The following is a 20,774-nucleotide window of genomic DNA, read 5'->3' on the forward strand; positions in this document are numbered from 1 at the left end:
GGTTCAGCGCCCAAAGAGGCCGCTCCAAAGCGTTTCGCTCACAGACGTGTTCAAACTTGACGAGATACTTCGCAATGTCCTCGCCTACTACGAACGGTGGCAGTTGGTCCCGAATTCTAAAACCGCTGACCTGAACTGTTGGAGAAGCTACGCTAGGCGCCTGCGAACACTGTAGGATTGCCAATTCTAGTCGTTTCAACTCGAGACGCTCCTGTCTCTCGGCCTCCTCGCGACGTTCGCGCCTTTCAGCTTCTTCACGTTCGCGAGCTTCTACTTCTCGCCTTTCAGCCTCCTCACGGCGTGCTTTAATATCCACCCAGGCCTCATCGACTTCCTCAGCCGACACTCCCTCATCCTTCATGATCTCAAGGATCGCTTGCTTTCGTTTCGCACGGCCCAAAGTAATGCCGAGTTCCTCACAAATTTCGATGAGTTCCTTCACTTTAAGGTTCTCCATCGTTCACACTAGCCTCTTGCTGTTTGCCCCTGTTAAGAATCTACTTGCCGTACCCACTATAAGTCAACTAGCAAGACGCGCAAGCAATTTTTCACACTCCCGTGTTTACTCCCTCCGCATTAACTTTGGTTTCAAAGCGCTTCGACTTGGCTTGAAACGATCAAAGCTCACTTCAATGCTTCACCCAGCCCTTCTCTAAACTACTACAACTTGAGCTAGAGTAGTCTGGTGAACTGAGGGGAAAACATCAGGCACTCACCGCATCGATGTCGCTGACGCCGGCCGATCCCGCAGCTGCCAACCACTGTTGCGAAGCCACCTCCGAAATCCCACCGCTGACCTCCACTGTTGCGAAAGACTGCGACGCCAACACGGTCCCGAAGGCGCCACTGCTTTCAACTCCGCCGGGAAGGTCACCAGCCGTTTGGTAGCGTATGTTTCTCAGCTCGCGACTGCTTCTGCGCAGAGCTGATAAGACGAGCGGACGAGACGACGGTGAGTTAAACAAGGTTTATGTACAGCATATATACAGAGGCGTTACAATTTCGGCACTGGGGCCGACAGAGACTCGAAGAGCCGAGCTCTCCTCTCTAACACATAGGTCAGCTTTTCGCCTAAGACCGCCGACTCACACACATGTCGGCTCTCCGACACGGGGAATCCTCTCACATAGGACCGCCGACTCACACACATGTCGCAGGGCTTCTTTTATTTGCACCGGGTCCAACCAAAATGTCCAATCAGAAGCGCCGCTGGTCGTCAGGGCAGATTCCTCCAATGGGGTCGCCGCTGGGCCACGTCAGACCCCCAGACATGAAGACGCCGGCTCGCTGTCACGTGCGCTGCTGACTCACTGCACGTGGGCCAGAGAGGCGCCGCGCGTGTTTACGCCGTTGAGTTGTTCGTGTCAGGCGGACTGCGGGCTGGCCTTGACCCAGATTGCCTTTTTCAGAGGCACGGACGTTTGACGAGGACTCGCTGGCATAACAGTGTCCTTTGTGATGCTGGGCTTAGGCATTTGATGATTGCTTTGGTGCTCGTTAGATGCTTTTTTTTTTTCTGTATTCGATCCTTCTCTGCAGCTCTGTGAATTGAGTGCTTTCCAGGTTTCTGGACGAGTGATGCACAAAACTCTCGATAGCAATGGAGAGTGCCAGAGTTGTACTTGCAGATGGCCTCATTCACAGCTGTTTCGGCGGCAACCAACGAAGCATTTTGTTCTTTAGGAAGAATAGACCAAATTACTGAATGGAGACTCTCGGTTGCATTTTGGGTTTTTTTGCCTTGGCAACGACTTAGCAACCGAGGGTCAGAAAGGCGATGGTAGACTGGCAGCTGCAACATGTGCTGCCAGTTTGTACTTGTGCGGTGGTGGAGCCTTGCCTTCACCTTCTGCAGCACGGTACTTACACCAGCTCATTGGTCCAGGCGGATACAATTCATGGTGCGGCTCTTCATCTTTCGAGGTGATGTGATAAAACGTCGCCGTTATAGCTCTTTGCATGTCATCAACTTCAGTGTTGTCATGGATGGCCATCCCATAATAATTCGTTAGTCTTTTAATCAGTTCTTGAGTCAGGCCGCCCTTTCCTCCAATGGGTTCATTTTTCTTACTTCTTGCTACATGTGTTCGCAGAGCTGAACCCATCCTCTTTTTTACACGATTTATGCAATTTTCTTTTGCCAATGAAATGAAGCCGTGTCTTCTTTCTTCAGAAAGAGCCAAGAAAGTACGACTGTCGCCATCACAAATAATGGATGTGCACCGGAAGTCGTTCTTCTCCAGCGACCTTCTGAACAAAATTAGTACAGCCACGACTTCTTTTCGGCCTGAATTTACGTTGGTGTTTTTTTTGACAAACATGGGCCTATTTCTAATCCTTATGGCCCTCATTATTTTCTTTTGACCCAAGTGTGGAGCCATGGCATCTGTTGGAGAGAACGACACAGTCAAGCACCAAACCAGTGCAGAACTCGATAACTTAGCCTATACCGATGTGAGATGCATGACCATGCGTCATCCATGTCCCATCATACACTGCTGGGACATTTTTTGTATATGCCTGTTCCATTTGGCTGTAAACAGAGCGCACAGCTGTCACAGAATCTGCAAAAACACTCCCTGCAGCCATTTCACCGGCAGATTTGAACTTCTATTTCAAATGTTTTTGAAAAATTGTGCGGTGTAGGCCCCTATGCGACACGTTCATTATAGACCATAAGTCATTTAGACCAGTTGCACCTTTGCCAGTGGTCTTGATGGCTTGCATAGCACGCATATTCACATCAAAAGACTTGCCCCCCTCCATTCTTGATGATGACCACTCGCTGGATACAATGCAACAGCTATTGCAGTTCAATAACATTCGTGCTGCCAAACCATGCCTTGTCCCCAAATGAAGATTGAGTTTACACTGAAAGCATATTGGGCACAAAACATCCTTATATAAGGCATTTATTACTGCTAGCTGTGCAAGCAAAAGCTCTTCTGCCAGTTCCACATCAGTGCATTGCTCATTCTCCCCAAGAAGCTTCATTTTTCGCTCAGTTGCCGTAACGGATTTCAGCGAAGCTTTCATTGCCTCTGCGTGCTCATGAGAAGCTTGTGGCGATATGTAACGAGGCTTCAAGCGAGCTTGAATTGTACTGGCAATTACTGATGGCATTTCATCTATGCATGATGAGCACGGCCGCTGGTCGGAAAAGTCGTCGATGAGCACGGCCGCGGGTCCGAGAAGTCGTCAACCGACGATCGTGGCCACGGGTCTGAAAAATCTTCGAGCGATGAGCGCAGCCGCGGGTCCGAGAAGTCGTCGAGCGACGAGCACGGCAGCGGGACCCAAAAGTTGTCGACTGACGATCGCGGTGGCGAGTCCAGAAGTCGTCGACCGAAGAGCATCGAACAAACGGCAGTGTGTCAGCAACACATTGAGCTGCAGAGGCAGCACTGGAAGCTGTCGATGCTTTCTTTTTCATGTTTAGAGATTTGCGCTTACGACTTCCAAATTGATGTAATGTTCGGTATTTTCTCTTACACCGTGGCCGATCCATGATCGCTGACAAGAATCTACAGCGAAACCGTGCCGCCCACGACCAAAATGTCCGCTCAGCGCTTCAATGGCGTGCTTGATGGCACAAAAAGTAAACAGCGGGAGGCGTGTGCGCGCGTGTGAGAGGAGAATATGCGCCGTTGCCAAGGGAAACTGTTCAGGAGACCAATGGCGCTCCCGCGTTTGTGTCACATGGCGCGCAGCCAGTCAGGCTTCAGCGTGGGACCTTCGGGACTGTGCTTTTTATGCGTTTCTTTTCGCCTGCAGACGATGGCTGATGCAGGAAACTTGAAGCCGGAGGAACGCTCTCTCAGACGAGACAAAGATGGTGGCTCTCGGTTGCGCCGTAGTCATGTTACCGTGGCTTGAAAAACACGCTTTTTTCACAACTTCCGCGATTTTATGCGCCGCATGTGGGAATCGAGGCTAGCCCGCTGCCTTTGCGCGGGCTTTGCCGCCTTTTCTGCTGTTCTCATGTCCCGACATGTCTCCCCTCCTTCGCTGTCTGCCGCACTGGGAGAGCGGAGTGACGTTTAACCCTCTCACCCGGTAGCGGATGTTGACTGTGGCGCCGCGCGCGGAGTCTCCCGAGGGGGTTTTGCGCGCGTGCGTAGGGAGCGAGAGAGAGACCTCTCTGGAAACGACATGGGGCTAAGCACGCTTTTCTTTTCCGTCTGTCAGCTCCCTGTGGGCCTCGTTCGGACTTCGCCAACAGCACCTTGCGCCCGCGGCGAACGCTTACCTTATGTCGCCCCCCCTTCGGAACGCTAGGCTGAAGAGTGGTGCGGGTTCCTAGTGCGTGGCCAGGCTACGCCGACCCGTATCTCTCCGAAGTCAACGCGAGCGCCTTTGCCCTCGCTCGAGCAACCGGGCCTTGGTCCCGGTGTCTCCGTGGATCACCTTTACCGCGGAGACGTGCTCGTGGCATCCTGTGTAATACTTTATGCCCGTGGCGTGGATAAGCCTATTTGGTTTCCCGCCGTACCTTTGCAACACGCTGTACTGCGTTTGGTGTTGCCACAGACAATAAGGTATTGCGACTTTGAGCAGTATCGTGTTCTCGCCACGGCGATGGTTAACGCGTGCCCTGCGGCTCGCTAAGACCAGACCCACATTGGTGGCCGTACTCCTTCGGGATGCGTGTCACTACACGCATTAGGTGACAAAACAATTTTTTTAAGCTCTTCTACGCGGTTTTTGAGAATGATATTTTGGAATCTGAGAGATAACAGGTTACGGAAATTGAAAATCGGATTTTTGAAAAATCGCTTTTTTGGCCATTTTTCACAATTCGAAAGCCGCGTCCCCCCTTAAGCTTCTGCTGTACATGACTTTGTATCAAGTTGATGTGGATTTTCCATGTTTATGTTACAGCCTTTTAAACCCTCTTTTTGGCGACCTTGTTTGGTCTAGCACACCTAAAGGAACTGAATCAGACCCTGATCCAGCTATCCAACAACATGTTCTCTCAATGGGGAGACAGTCTGTTTTACTAAGTGCTTTCTCTACAACGAGCCTGTTGTTTCACTTCCTATGCAGACAACATACTCCATCTACACCAAGCTGCCAGGGCTGAGGAACGACACCACGACCTTGACGGGGAGTTCAGCACATCCTGAGCTCCCTCACCAGCCATACTCGTTCCCCAGTGCACAGCGAGATCCCCCCTTGCCCGCAGCACATCCTTCGGAGCCAATCTATGCCAACAGTGGGGACCATGGAGGTCTTGGCACCTCATTGTCGTCATTTCGACCTGCTCGTGTCATGCCCCATGGAACAAATGTAGGTGCTGGTTCATCGTGTGGTTTTTTATTACAGTGAAAACTGTGCATGGCTACGCAAAATGAAAATCTATTTGCCACAAGAAACGATGATGGTCTCCACTGGCTGCACCATCAGTTATGTTGTTTTTTATATCGCGGCCAAGCGTGCGCATGCCATTGCCAGTGCCGTCGTTCATCCCTTTGCAGCTGTGCCGCTTAGCTCATGTGCTGTACAGCAGTTTCAAATTACAACATGTACATTGAGAGGGCGTAGACAACGCCCACATAGAGAGGGCACTGACCATTCGAACGCTGGAACAGCAGGCAACTTCCTAAAACAGCACTGATAGCTAATCCGCGAGAGAATTCGTGTTAGTTGCCCGACGCAGCAGTCTGGGCACAAAAACAGGCCTGGGTGGCAAAGTGCAAGCAGCAATTGCGTACCGAGCATCCAGCAGCTTTCTGAGCCAAACCCAAGTGACAATGGCGAGCCGGGGAAGTTGCGTTGCAGGCAGAGCATCGTCAAGGTGGCAATGGTGGGAACGCATTCGCGGAGGTCAACGATCACTTTCAGCGGGAGTTTTTCGAGGAGCACTTTGCCCTTGCCTGCTATCTCTTCAACCACCTGTGGACACACGCTTCAGCTTCACTGGTTAACCAACCGAACAGAGTGCTTGGGCCGTGTTTTTAGCATAGATAGCCGACGATTTTCCGTTATTGACATGAGCAACCCTTCTTTGATGGACGGAGTGTTGTGCGTAATACCGTGAAAACAGGAATTTAAGTTGGACCAAAATATAGGTCAACTTCCGAACTTTGAATCCCTGAAAAAAAAATAATAATTAAAAATCGCAAAGTATCGCGGCGTACCCTTACCTTGGTAATCTTTGTAACTTCGCTCGTACTGAACATATTCTAAAAATTCTTCCAGTGACACATTCATGGGGCATTAAGCTCCGCTATTGAACCCATTCTATGACTACTTGAAAAAGGGTTGCCTTTAATGGGTCAGCACACTCGTGCATTTCTCCAACACCATTGTTTGTTTTGGCTCTTTGCAGGCCATTGGCAACGGCTTCCCACCGTCTGCGGGAGGTGTGCAGACGGCCACTTCGAACCTGTCATCTTCACCGTCGTCCCAGCGGTTGAAAGGTCCCCTGGTGACGGTCACGATTCAGCAGCCAGATCCCTACGCGCCTCTGGCCGCTGAGTTTCCCCCAGCACCAAAGACCCTGGGACGCACCACTGAGGTGATCACACGAACGACTTTAACCGAGACGACAACAACGCGGGTCACCAACAATGTCCTGTCACTAACACCTGGCTCAGAAGAGGTGAGGCACTTGCTAGCAGGGCTGGCGATGATTGAGGGATCCCCATCACCTGTTTCAGCTTATTTCTTGTTATCTACCAATCTGCCACTCTCAACTAATTGCTTGTGGCAGTACTGTTGGCAACGATGCTTTGTTAAATGGATAAAACGTGAAGACGAAAATAATGCAAGTGGAGCCATTGTGTTATTGTGACCCTAATTTATATAATGATATGCCATACAGTGAAACCTCGTTAAATCGTATCCGCTTAAGGGGGCAGACAAGGGGGCAGAAAATTCATTTTTTTAAGTTTACATATTTTGTTTCTGCAAGTATTTTCCTATCTCTCTGCAAATTTTCACACACGAGGAAGTGGTAATTTTTTTTGTAATGGCACTCTAACTGCCCAAATTTTTGGTGCTGTTAACATTCAGAACCTGCAAAAAAAAAAATGCGGAACAGACTTCGAGGCTTCTTTATAATTTGCCAGCACCTGTGTAAGAAGCTCTGCTATGAATTTATAAGCACCTTTATGAGGTTTCAAAACATGTGCACCATGATTGTTGCTCTTTGAAGAAGCCGTGTGTTTTCAGTTTTTTCCATTTTCTCAAAAAGAAAATTTACGACTGTTCAATTTTGAGGCCGCAATATCTCTGCAAAAGGTGCCGGCTACGCGGTTCGGCGTTTTTGGATGTAGAGTAGGCGCTGGTGAAGTGGCTAAAAGCTGCACGGTCAAAAAATCTGCCATCAGCAGACCCCTGCTCGTGGAGAAGGCCCTGGTTTTTGCCTCGCAGCTCAGCCATGACAACTTCGTGTGCAGCAATGGCTGGTTGGCAAGATTTAAGGCGAGGCATGGCATTACCACGTGGACGGTTTTCGGAGAAAATGCTGCTGCTGATGTAGATGGCGCAGAGCATTGGCAAAATGGTCAGCTGAAGAACATCTTGGGAGACTACGCACCTGATAACATCTTTAATATGGATGAATAGGTGCTATTCTTTATTCTCCTACCAGACAAAACGCTCGCGTTCAAAGGCGAGATGTGCACCGGTAGCAAGCATGCAAAAGACAGAATATCAGTGGCGTTTTGCGTAAACGTGACTGGAACCGACAAAACTCCAGTCCTTGTGATTGGAAAGTCGGCGAAGCCTAGATGTTTCAAAGGTGCCCAATTGCTATTAGGGGTCATCTATCGCAGCAACACCAAAGCATGGATGATGGCAAAACTCTTCGAGGAGTACGTGCGCCTCATTAAACGTCGTTTTGTGGCTAAGAACAGAAGAGTTGTTATTATTTTAGACAACGCTTCGGCGCACGTCGCCCTGAACAACCTGACGGCTGTGAAGTTGGCGTTTCTGCCACCAAACACAACAGCAATTGCTTAGCCTTTGGACCAAGGCATCATTCCAACTGTAAAACAGCTCTACAAGAAGAACCTGCTGCGCTGATTTTTTCTCGCCATTAAATGTGGCAAATTATTCTCTATCGACCTGCTCGAATATTCGGGGCGGCAGGTTGAAGCAACAACAGTTCAAAATTGCTTCAAGTGTGTGCGGGCAACGCGGATGACGCTAGTGACACCATCAACCAGACTTCGGACATCATAGACGGAGCTTGCGAATCTCTGCTAGCTGAAGTGCTAGAGCGGCAGGGCGTTACGGAAGCCATTTCCTTCCCTGACTTCAGAGACGCAGACAGCGATGTGCAGACATCTCCCGGCATGTCCGACGAAGCCATTGTTGCCTTGGTTGTCAAAGTGTCGCCAAATGATAGTGATGACGGCGACATGGAAAGTGACAACACCGGTGATCCAGGTCCGACAGTGGCAGAAGTTGCGCATTGCGTCAGGGTCATGCAGGTATTTGCTGAAAAGGGGCTGGAGGAAAAGCTGGCTCGTAGCACAAGTGAGTTTGAGGCAGCTCAAATGAAAATCGTCAAATGAAAAGCATCGTCAAACGAAAATTAGACTTCGTCATGCGAAGTTAATAAATAACTGCACGTTGTTGTTCTTTCATCACACTCCCTGAAGGTTTCTTTTTTTTGACTGGTAAGTGGGCGACCCAATGCTATTTCGGTTAAGTAAAACTACTGTTTAGTACGTACTTTTCCCGAGCTCCGGCCAACTACGGTTTAACGAGGTTTCACTGTACTGCTTTGTTTATGTGTTTGGGCAGTTGCCATTTATTGCACTCTTTTTTTGCTCTTTCTCGAGATATTAAACTGATGAATTGTAGGGTGCCCTTTCATACTGAAATTGAAGTGCAATGTTCTGTGTAATTTACGTTTGCCATAGAGTAAGAAAAAAAACTGAATTGTTTCTTGTACCGCCAGTGTTCAGGGGTTGCTGATATAACTCACTGTGGTGTACGATGAAACTTTGAGAATTTGGGATTCGTTGAAGCTGGATTTGAACCTCTGGTGACCACCAAATACCGTATTTACTCACATAATAGGTGCACTTCCTTTTCAAAAAATCCGGCTTAAAGTTAGGGGTGCGCCAATTACGCACGGTAAAGTTTGCGAAACTTTTTTCGACTCTGTTCTTGCGCTTTAACTCTGCACATTTGTCATGTAAACGACGACTTTATCGTTTACCAATTAATTCAGCATAAATCAAACTTACCTGTGTACCTTTTAATGAACAAGCGAGAGCCGTCAACTACATGCACACTCACGTAAAATTTGTTTACACAAAAGTCGTAGGTGTTCCTCCTTTTCCTTATTCGAAGTCCAAGTCGGAGAGCACTCATTCACCCTCACCGAGTGGGAATTCGTTTTCGCTGTCCGAATCAGCCGCACCTTACAACATGTCATCCTCACTTGCATCCAGTGCGTTTGAGATACCAGTCTTCTTGAAGTTTTTTCTGACGTCTTCGTCGGAGATCGCCTGCCACGCTTCCATCGTTCCAACCACACAGCATTTCCACAGGCGGGCTCTTAATATTACCACCTGGAATCAGCTGATGTTGTCCTCCAGCCATCCAGGTGGTGTGCAGCCTTCGAACATTGGCCTTGAAAGGCTTATTCAAGGACACGTCCAAAGGCTGCAGTATGGACGTGAGGCCGCCTGGAATCATTGCCAGATCTGTGCGCAGCTGCTTTAGCTCATCTTGTACGCAGTCTACTAGGTGCCCACGAAAACTGTCCAGGATAAGCATGGACGTGAGCAACAGACCACCCGGCCGCCGACCCGAGACTGTTTTCACTCAATCCACCAAGAGTTCCGCGCTCATCCAGCCTTTTTTCTGGACTCTGACGTAGATGCCTTGAGGGAAATTTGCCTCTGAGAGCGTCTTACGCTTAAAAATAATGTAAGGTGGTAGCTTGGGCCCATCCACTGTCACCGCTAGCATTACGGTGCATCGTTGTTTATCAGTGCCAGACGTTCTGACGATCACATTCTGTGCACCTTTCTCCTCCACTGTCATGTTCCACAGCATATCAAAGCAAAGGGGGTCTGATCAGCATTGCCGATCTGGGACAAAGTGAAATCTTTCTGATGTTGGAGCTTTATAACGAAACGGTGGAAGTCCACTACTTTGTCCTGTTGCGACTCCGGGTCCTGCGGGTTTGGTAGCTGGCCCCCGTCCTAGGACCCATCGTCGAACAAGTCTGATGAGGCGCTCATATTAACGACAACAATTTATTTAGATGGTTAGTAACTGAGCATTTGAAGGAGGTGATCAAGTGATCAAGTAGAAGTCAAGAACTGTACAGGAGAATTGTTGAACTGTAGAACTCCGCATATATAGTGCCGCGTTGCCAACCCGGGGCACATTGTCCATGGCTTCAGCCAATACGGTGCTCTATGGTCTAGGTAATCCACCCACGAAGGCGGGGAAAGACGCCACACAATGCACGTGGAGAGGGCACAGTCTACACGATGCCCAAATATGTTCACAAACGCACTGCACCGACGTTTCGCACATGTCACCAAGATTTCCCGCACGTCCGATGATCTTAGATGACATTGCTTTCCAGGAACTATTCTGGCAGTTTGGGCGAGGTTTGAAAAACCGGCTCCCGGTACACGTGTCAAACTTGCCCGACTGCGTTCAAGTAGGACAATGTAGTGGTCCGCCAGCATATCGTCAAAACATGCCATTCCCTTCAGCCGATTCTGTGGAGTAAGGTGGAAGGAGGAGTGGTCCGCTAATCCCTCGACGTCGAGGCGGGCTCCCGCAAGGGCTGCAGCAGATAGTGCCTTTTCCTTTCTGTCAACCCCATATTCCTTTCCTCGTTGTTTGATAGAGGCTGCGACTTAGCAGCGAATATCTGGGACTCCGCTTCTCCTCGCAAGGTGCAGCCACAACCAGTTTGGCTTTAGCTTTCAGCCCAAAACTGCAAATACCACGCTGGTTCGGATGTTTCAAGATCCTCGGTGACCTTGAAAATGGCCCAGCTGCTTCCTTGTTTGCCTTGAAAGCCTTGCATAAAGTTGAGCTCACAATGGCCTTTCTTGGCTAATGCGTTTTCTTTGCGCGAACCGGTCTTGGACCTCTCGTTCACGTCTTGCCGACAGGAAATCAACTCGTCTTGACGGCACATCCTTGCTTGGAATGCATCGGAATATTTTCGTTCAGTTCACAAAGGTCCAAAGACTTCAATAGGGATTACGGTCATAACAGTCCTCATATGCTGCGGGCAAGCGCTAGTAAAAGGCGGTCCGCAGTGTGAGGCCATGGCGCCGCATGAAATGAGTTGTCCATCCGGAGCTGGCTTTGAACTCTTTGGCTTCGATGCACTGCGCTCGGGCTATTCTGCGTGCCTCAGTCTGCACAATACCAATGACACAGTACAGCCGTCTTGTCATAGCTCCTGTATATTCCAGACTAATTGCTCTTCGACGTTCGGATACCTGCCGGTCTTGGCACCGTGGAAAGCCCGTGGTGTCTTCTTCGTCGCCTTTTTCTTCTTGATCCCTCCAGTACCAAATACTGGTTTCTCCAACACCAAAATGTCTGCTTGCAGCCCGGTTGCCGTGCTCCGGCGTGTACTGCCCTGCCTTGAGTTTACCGTATTTACTCGCGTAATCCTCGCACTCGCATAATTCTCGCACCCCCCACATCGCCCAAGAAAAATATGATTTTTTTTTTCCCTCAAGTAATTATCGCACCCCCGAAAACTTCCGCAATCATGTCGTCTGCTCGTTCCAGCCACATGATGATAGCGTGCGCTATCTGGCGCCATCTCTTAAGCATCAAGCGTACTATTGCACGGAGATTAAATCATATCCAAGTCGAGCCGAAGTGGCCAGTGCGCGTTGCGGCGTGTTTTGTATGTTGTGTCGGTAATCTTGGCACATTATGGGGCGATACTGAAGCCACACGGCTGCTTCAAGTTGCAAGTGATAGATCATGCGCTAAATAACGGCAACAGGGCCGCCAATAGGCCCTTCGGAGCCTATGAGTTTTGTGTTTGCTACTGGTGACGGCAGCTGAAAGCCACCAAGACGCGTTGGGCCTGCTGTATGCCTAAAACTGGGATTAATGGTAAACTTTATTTCTTCAGGAGGAAACTGTGGACGACTCTGTTGAATAGACATCAGCCCAATACTGACGTCCTAGGCTTACCTTTTGAGGGCTCCTGTTGAGCGCCGACCGCTACCGCTACGCCCACAACGCCCACAAGCTTCGCGTATGGTATTCTAATGCTCGACTATTTGCTTCCACCTTTTGTGTCTCAAATAAATCTTGCCTTGTGTTGAACCTCTGCGTTTATTGTTGAGGTGAGCTCTAATTAGTACTTTTTAAAACTTGCTGTAAGTTGCTGGCGTGAGAATCCCGATTTACGGCCACTTCGTTTTCTTTTTCGCTCTCTGCATTTTCGTGGAATGTTTTCCCCGCGTAATTCTCGCACCCCCCAACTTTGCATCAGTTTTCTGGCAAAAAAAGTGCGAGGATTATGCGAGTAAATACGGTAAATCGAGCCGTGTAGCTTGCGTACTTCCCCATGGTGGAACCAAAGTTGAATACACGACCACAACATATGCACACTGCTTGCAAAATGGCGTTTCTTTCTTTTTCTCTGATGATGGTGATCGAGCCGTGTAGCTTGCGTACTTCCGCATGGTGGAACCAAAGTTGAATACACGACCACAACATACGCACACTGCTTGCAAAATGGCGTTTCTTTCTTTTTCTCTGATGATGGTGATGGCGATCGAGCCCCCGGCGTTGTACACGTGACCTCCAAGGAGCGTCGCGATTTGGGGGGTAATCAGTATTGATGGAACAGTCGTTTTTTTTTTTTTTTCACTCATGGACGCTTTTTTTTTCATGCTTTATTTTAACAAACAGTTGGTTAGGTCGTTGCACTTTGAATTTTTTTGTTTGCTTGTCGATTTGCCTTTTTTTTTTCTTCAGGGTACGGGGACCGCGTTCCAGCTGTACCACTGGAGGTAGAATCGTTTCTGATCACGGCTAAGTTTGGGGTGTGCCTATTATTTGCGGAATTAAAAAAGTTGAGTTTTCCGCGACCAAAGGAGCGGTGCGGCTATTAAGCAAGTGCGTTGATTATACTAGTAAATACGGTACTTGCTGGTGACACAGAAAGCACCTACCGCTGCTCGCTTCGGGTATTATATATCTTAAGCACTGTCCACTGTACATGTGTTCAGAATTATTTGTTCTTGCTTGCTTTACAACTTTTGTCTCAAAACTCTGATAGAATACACTCAAACCTTGATATAACAAACCTGGGTATAACGAAATATTGGTTATAACGAAGTGAATAAATGATAGTCGTACAATATAGTGTCAGAAATATACTATTATAATATAATTCTCGGATATAACGAACTTATATTTAAGTACGATGCTACTTGTTATACTGAGGTGTCAGTGTGTACTCATGGCGATTGTGAGTTCAGGAGCATCAGTTTCGACTAAAATTTGTTCTAAATGGAACACTCGGTTGCCATTTGCATTTTTATGCTGCATTTCTGAATTATGCAGTGCACCATGAAATGGAACTTGCATCTAATGGTTACTATACTGAATTGGAACCTGCTTTCCTTCCTCAGGACGTCACTCTTGTGAAAGCTGGCGGCCCTTTGGGCTTGAGTATTATTGGCGGTACGGATCACCCTTGCCATCCGTTTGGTGCCGATGAGCCCGGTATCTTTGTGTCCAAGGTGAGTTCACTTGATGTGCTTGCATGTGCCAAGACTTTGCTGCATGAAACCGGTCATCTGCTTTATGAGATGCAGTTCTTTTAACACTGAACTGCTTGGCAGTAGAACCAGTTTTAACAAAATGTACCATTTAGCTGGCCTTTTTGTTTTTACTCTAGATTGTGCCCGACGGAGCAGCGTCAAAGTGTGCAAGGCTACGAGTGGGTGACCGCCTGCTCAAGGTGAGCAGAGTGCCTCAACAGTAAAGTTTGTTTAGTGATATTTTAGCGTGATAACATACAATGAGCCCTTTTCGCAGTTCATCCAGCGTGGTCAGCGTCTGCAGCATTGTTTGAGAGCGAAAAAGTCCTGATGGATGCAATGTATAAAAAGCTGCAATCTAACTCAGGCATTCTGAATGGCAGTCAGATGTTCTGTCACAGAATCAAGCCAGTGCTTGAAGCTGCTTCAAGAAGCAAGGGAAATCGGAGAGAGAGAACACCATACAGGCATCATGTAGAACGAAGGGTTGTGCCGCAGAACTGTCAGATTGACCTAGTAGTTTGCCCCGCCGTGGTGGTCTAGTGGCTAAGGCACTCGGCTGCTGACCCGCAGGGCGCGGGTTCGAATCCCGGCTGCGGCGGCTGCATTTCCGATGGAGGCGGAAATGTTGTAGGCCCGTGTGCTCAGATTTGGGTGCAAGTTAAAGAACCCCAGGTGGTCTAAATTTCCGGAGCCCTCCACTACGGCGTCTCTCATAATCATATAGTGGTTTTGGGACGTTAAACCCCACATATCAATCAATCAGATTGACCTAGTAAATTTACCCGTGGTATGCAGCAGGGTGGCATATTTTTTCCCACCAAATTTATTACACTTTTTTTATAGTTGAATCAATGAATGAGACTGTTGCTGTTTGTATAGTTGAATCAGTGAGTGAGAATGTCTGCAGACCTATGGTTTACCTTATGCAGCAAATCAGGACTATCATAACAGTCGATGTCAGATTTCTCAGACTCCCGAAATTCCGGACATGCCTGATTTTCCGGACTCATCTGTGGCACCGTCAAGTGTCATTGTAATACCGCCCCTCAGAGCACTACTGGCTTTTCATCTTTCTTTTTATTATATGGAAGGCACCCGTTGCAAACCATCGACACGGTACTTCTGTACAAGCCAGATCCGTCCGAGTGGGCGCCTATTTCTGCTACAGCCAAGCTTACTGAAGAGTGCCGAGAGCTTGCAATGACCTTTACTGCGCATGATCAAGAGCGGCAAAAAAGCATTCGCTTCGCACTGACGCCAGCACTATTGCGCCCACGTTCCTCCTTGGAGCGCTCGTCTGGCTCTCGATCCCTACCACTGCAACTGGCCTATCTTCAAAACTATTGCCCAAATACGAAGGCCCCTACCGTGCCGTCGAACGCACTTCCCCTGTGAACTATTTGATCGAACTAATCGAACCATCTTCGCACATGCGCCGTCGAGGGCGCGACATCGTCAATGTGGAGCGCCTCAAGGCCTACCATGACCCGCTCATAGTAACCAGCTGTTAGGCCGCCAGGCAGCTCCCTTCTCATACCCGGGGTAGTTGTGGCGAAGCCTTCGAACAATGGGTCGTTCTCTCCAGCGCCTTCTAGTGGGTCGCCCTTTTCGTAAGAAGAGCAGCTCGTGCAGAGAGCCGGTCCTCCCATTGACTGTCACTGTCGTGCATCATCGCCGAGTGTCCGCCAATAAACGTCTTTACAGTACTAAATAGTCCAAAATTTTGGGTGCTTACAGCTTTTGCCATCTGATTTTTCGCACTTTTTAACTGCTAACAGCCGAACCTAAGTCACTGTCGACGCCACCATTTTGGTTGTTTTCATATTCTCAAACCCACCATACCTTCATCGCAGATGTGGTCAGCAGCGTGCAGCTGCATGGCCAGCAGCACTGCACTGCGGCTGCCATACCCTCGAAACCACAAATGCCACAATCTAGTGCACACCAATCCGTTGCCAGCTGTAGCTTAGTCGAACCTGTGGCCACAGCCGCATAGTGCCTTGATCCGACACTGGGAAAAGCTACGCCGTTGGCCAAAAGTCTGCCTTCGGCATACTTGCAGACTCGTGGAAGGTGGTTATGCAACAGACACTCCATTTCTGTCCGGAACTGTATTCGTCATGCAAGCTTCATACAGGTCGCCAAAAAGGCCGTCACGCTTGGAGTGGACAGCTTCTGCATGCTGCGGGTGTTTCTTTTCCAGCCAGGATAACCTTTGAGGGCTTTGCCGACGCTGACAAACACCTGGAACTGTGTGCAGAATTGACCACTGACGAAATCACTCTTCAAGTTGCGGAGCATTCAGAGGACTCTGACACCGAGATCGAAGAGGCAGGGCCTACGCAGCGAATGAGCTCAGAGTTGAAGTGAGCACCGATGACACTGTCACATCGGTGTACAGCAATAGCATGACGTTAGCTGAAATTAAGTCAGAAAACATCGCGGTTAACTGGAACGCTTTGCAAACAAAAATAAGCGACCTTTTTTTGAGCCAAAGTGTTTATATATGTGATAGCACCGGCCACATCAGATTTTTTTTCTTTCTTTCTTTCGTTTCTTGCAAAGAGGGGAGGAATGCCTTGACCTCTGCCTACAAATTTTTTAATGGGAGTTTGATTCAAATATTGTGTGTTTTATTAAAGCTTGCTTGCCTAATTGCAATCACTGATAACTCATGTTCTAAGTTACGAGATGAAAAGGTGTCGTGTTAAGAGTGCTAGAGCATGGATTATGCAAGGTAAAGAGCAATGACACTAGTATCATCAAAAAAAGATATTCATGCTTTGACGTACTCATGAGTTGAGTTACTTAGGTTCACTCGGACTAGGATCGAGTCATGAGTGTGTGTCTGAGTTAGTCCAGTTGAGGAAAATTTTGGGGAGTTTGAGTTGGAGTGAAATGGTTAAAAAAAATTTCATGAGTTTGTTTCTGATTGAGCCCTAAGTGCAGAGTAGATTTCTTGAGTGGGTCTGTGTGAGCTCCACTGTTTTTGTTGACCTATGCATGAGAGTGCCCGCTCGTGCAGGTTAATGGCTTGGATGTGACTGAGTGCACCCATCAGGACGCTGTGATGGCCTTGCTGGACCCATCGTACCAGGTGGTCCTCACCGTTCGCCATGACCCACTCCCCACGGGCTGGCAGGTAGGCCTTGACGACGACTCAGTGGTGATATGATGGTCATGATTGGTGACTGCCTTCGGCACCGCAGCCGCCGCTACTGTTGTTCAAGTTATAAGCAACGTGGTCGTCCAAAACGCCGTCGCCGCTTTTCGTTCGTATTCAAAGTGCACCTATGTTCTTTTGTGCTCAGAAAAGGGACGTACACTTAAGGAAGAGCCATGTATTTTGTTTTTGCGCCTGCTCGACTCTAAGGTGTGCCCCTTAGCTCACTTTCTGAAACGAAATTCATATGATACGAACTTGTTCAAGTGCTATCTGTTTTCTCTCTCGTTCACTTTGCAGCTTGTGTGTATTCAAAAAAGCAACGTTGATGCACTTTGACGAGCTTTAAAAAATAGGCTCTTGGCTTGTTACATATTGGCATTGTTGACATGGCAAAACAAAATGACATTACTTCTTAATAACCTTCTTAATGGGAAGAAAAGTTGGGTTGGGAGGGTGCACATTATAGTTGAGTAATCGCAGCGCTGTTTGTTTTTACCTTTGCGACGCCTGTGATGCTCTGTTTGCTTCGATGTAGCGCTTGTTGTGGAAAAGTGAGTGCTTAATGTGGACGTTTCATCTTGTTTTCTTGCATGTAAGAATGGAGCAATTGATTTTGGCTCCAAGTGCACAGCATACAGCTGTGCACTAGGAGTCACTTTGCAAAGGGCACTTGGCAATGGATTACAAAAAAAAATGCAAGTGGAAGCAATATATTCGAGAACTGTTGAAAATGCACTTCATAATTGTTGAATTTATGATTACCTCAATGCTTAACTTGTTTTGTACAGGCTCGCAGGAGACTCCTTGGTCATTTTGCTTCTGTTAATTTTGTTGGTATTCCTATGTTTTATATTTTGTTAGACAAGCTAGTAAAGCACTAAGACAAGGAGTGAATGAATGTCTAAGGAAACAAAGCTATACTTAGCAAACCAAAGGTCGCCAGATTGAATGAACTTTGGCCTTGTTATAATGAGCACTCCGTTTGTACACTTGCCACGAGGCTTTGTATTCTAGTACTAAGCTATGCATAACGAAACTTGTAGTTCATTGCCGTTGTGTATTTTTACATTCATTCATGCACCATTGAGCAGTAAGGCGGCAGTTTCTTACTTCGGCTTTTTTTTATTTTATTATTTGACTTGACTGACAAACTTTTATAATGTACTTTTTATTGGAGAAAAATATTTTTCACCAAAACTATTACAATTTTATAAAGTGACGTCCTATGCTCCTTCTTAAAAAAATAACACGTTAGGTCATTCTGGCCTCGTTTATGTTGCGCCGTCTGACCCCTTCTCTTCACTGCCTTGAAACTTTTTAAAAATTGATTTTACAGTTCTGTCCTACAATGTTTGATGCTGTTCACCACACCAATGTGACTTGCTTTAGTATTGAATGATTCATTCTCCACGTAGCATGTTTCCTCAATCCCAACATGATGCAGCAGCCTGATTGATCTAGTCTAGAAGTGATTGGCCAAGTTCCTTGCACCAAGTCGAGCTTCGAGCTAGATTACCCCTTTCTTCGTTTTTCACAAGTCCTGTTCGCCAAAAGCATTTATACCCTTGTTTCAGGACAGTATAGCGTGTAGTTTCCGCTGTGTAAAGGACTTGGTTTTGTATTAAGTGCACTGCGAGCTCGATGCTTACAGTATCTTATGTCCTTTCTTGGCTTGAAGCTATTGCTTTTAATTGAATATACAAGCAATAATTGATGTGAAGCATCTTGTACCGTGTCATAATTGTTTTCTGGGGCATTCAAATTTACACCTCTGTTGAACGAACTGCAAATAGTTATATACTTTGCTTTCTTTCTGTTCAATTTCTGACGTCTGTCATGAGGGGTGAAAATGAGAAATAAAGATATTTTTAACAGGATACTCACGGTAGGTTTGTTTTGCTAACTAATCTTGATTATACTCAGGTAATGTGATGTTGAACATTAATGGAAGAACTTTACGCTTTTTTTTCTTTGTTTCTTGCTCGTTTAGTTGAACGGCTTGTTTAATATAATTATGACAGTTCTTTACGGTTTCAAATGTTTCTGGTTTGGCATGTATGTTGGATCTGTCATCCTAAAATTATGCCATGTCCATGTACAGCTGTACCTTGTCTAACAAATTAGGATCGGTACCATTAGTTTGTTGGGTTCATTATTCATTGTAACAGTACAGGCAAAAACCGGCTCTAACTAATCGGCAGTCTGACTGGTGTAAAATCCTTAGTACAAAAATGCAATATTCTAGGTTTCAAACCCACTTTAAATGAGGTTATTCTTACCTGTCTTGTAGTGACACAACAACTCAAATGTTTTTTTTTTCCTTGTAGTGGTGAAGCAAAATTTTCTTAAGTTTTTTTACCACATTGTTAATCAGAGTTTTAGTTTTGCAACTACATTTTTTAGAATGTGGTTGTGAATGGTATTTCAATATTTGCCTTGCTTTTAAGGCCACCATTCAAGTTCTTAAGTGCACGTGAACAAAATATTTGTTTTTTACAGCTGATGTTGCAGGGGCTCCTGCATTTTCGATTTTATTATAGAGTGAATAAATTTCATCTAAATGAAGCATGATGAATAAATGTTTGTATTTAGTTTCCTATAACAGATAATTTGCTTGATCAGTGCTTGTTACAACAAAGTTCAACTACTTTAACCAGGAAGAAATTGCAGGAGGTGCGTGCTTTTTATTATTGAAGCATGTGACCATGATTTTACCATGGCAAGTCAAGAATTAAGGAAAGAGGGATCGGTGGTGCTATAGTTCTAGTAGGTCTAGTTCCAAATCGCAGCTGTATATAGTGTGAAAGACATATTTAAGCAAGCTCGTTGAGGAGGCTTTTATGCATGGCCAGTGTATAACCAGTACACGCATTGTCTCTAAATGCATAATATCATGTAGTGGTATTATTTCTTCGGCAATTTGCATTTTACTGTTCGAGGGTATGAACGTTAGTGTTCTCAGGTTCATGTTCTTTTTTTTTTCTCTCTCTCTTTCTGAAAGCTATGTTCTTGCAGCTCTTGATTTCACTATAAATTAACCAGATTAACCTATTAAACAAGACAAGGAGAAAATCGTTCATAGCTAAGAATGAAGCAACCGCTTTATGAAGCGTGTGCTGTTTTATGCATTATTCATTGTTAAATACTTAGAGGAAAAGACGAGCAGTTATTACTGGCATAGTAATACTGCCTGAACTTACTTTTGAATTTTAGATAAGCCTGACATCACTAGGGCACGCATTTCAAAACAATTGATTTCAGTTTTCACTTTGTTCATGTGTGATGCTGAGGGTGCAAACCCAGCAAACCCGCCATGTCGGCAGCCCTCCGAGCCACGTCATAACCAGGGATGGAGAGCCCGAAGAACGTCAAACAGAGCAGATTGTTAGAAAATGCATGGCCATGAATGTCACGCGAATGTCAAGTATTAATCCATGTCATCATTCAACTTGCGTCTTGCATGAACAAAGGAACGTTGATACTGAGCACTGGAAACTAGTGTCTAGAAGAGCACTAATACGAATAAAATGCATTTTAAAATGTGCTTTAACTTAATGCTCAGCTGAATCTTGTCATAACGTTGGTGCGCAGCTGCCGTGTTGCAAACTATGTCTCTAGTTTGTGAAAGTGGCCCCGCCGCGGTGGTCTAGTGGCTAAGGTACTCGGCTGCTGACCCGCAGGTCGCGGGTTTGATTCCCGGCTGCGGCGGCTGCATTTCCGATGGAGGCGGAAATGTTGTAGGCCCGTGTACTCAGATTTGGGTGCACGTTAAAGAACCCCAGGTGGTCAAAATTTCCGGAGCCCTCCACTACGGCGTCTCTCATAATCAAATGGTGGTTTTGGGACGTTAAACCCCACAAATCAAT

General features: G+C 46.8%; 1 protein-coding gene across 9 annotated transcripts in view; it reads left to right on the forward strand.

The window, feature by feature from the left end:
* LOC119170293 (protein lap4) overlaps nt 1–20,774 on the forward strand; it is a 175,862-nt gene that overhangs the window by 90,493 nt on the left and 64,595 nt on the right. For all 9 annotated transcript variants that reach the window (XM_037421419.2, XM_037421418.2, XM_037421422.2 and 6 more), the window contains 5 exons: nt 5,047–5,289; nt 6,332–6,604; nt 13,608–13,718; nt 13,877–13,939; nt 16,768–16,884. In XM_037421419.2, the coding sequence (XP_037277316.2) occupies nt 5,047–5,289; nt 6,332–6,604; nt 13,608–13,718; nt 13,877–13,939; nt 16,768–16,884 (807 nt within the window). The remainder of the gene's footprint in view (nt 1–5,046; nt 5,290–6,331; nt 6,605–13,607; nt 13,719–13,876; nt 13,940–16,767; nt 16,885–20,774) is intronic.

The sequence above is a fragment of the Rhipicephalus microplus genome, chromosome 2, assembly GCF_043290135.1.
Source record: "Rhipicephalus microplus isolate Deutch F79 chromosome 2, USDA_Rmic, whole genome shotgun sequence".
Lineage (NCBI taxonomy): Eukaryota > Metazoa > Arthropoda > Arachnida > Ixodida > Ixodidae > Rhipicephalus > Rhipicephalus microplus.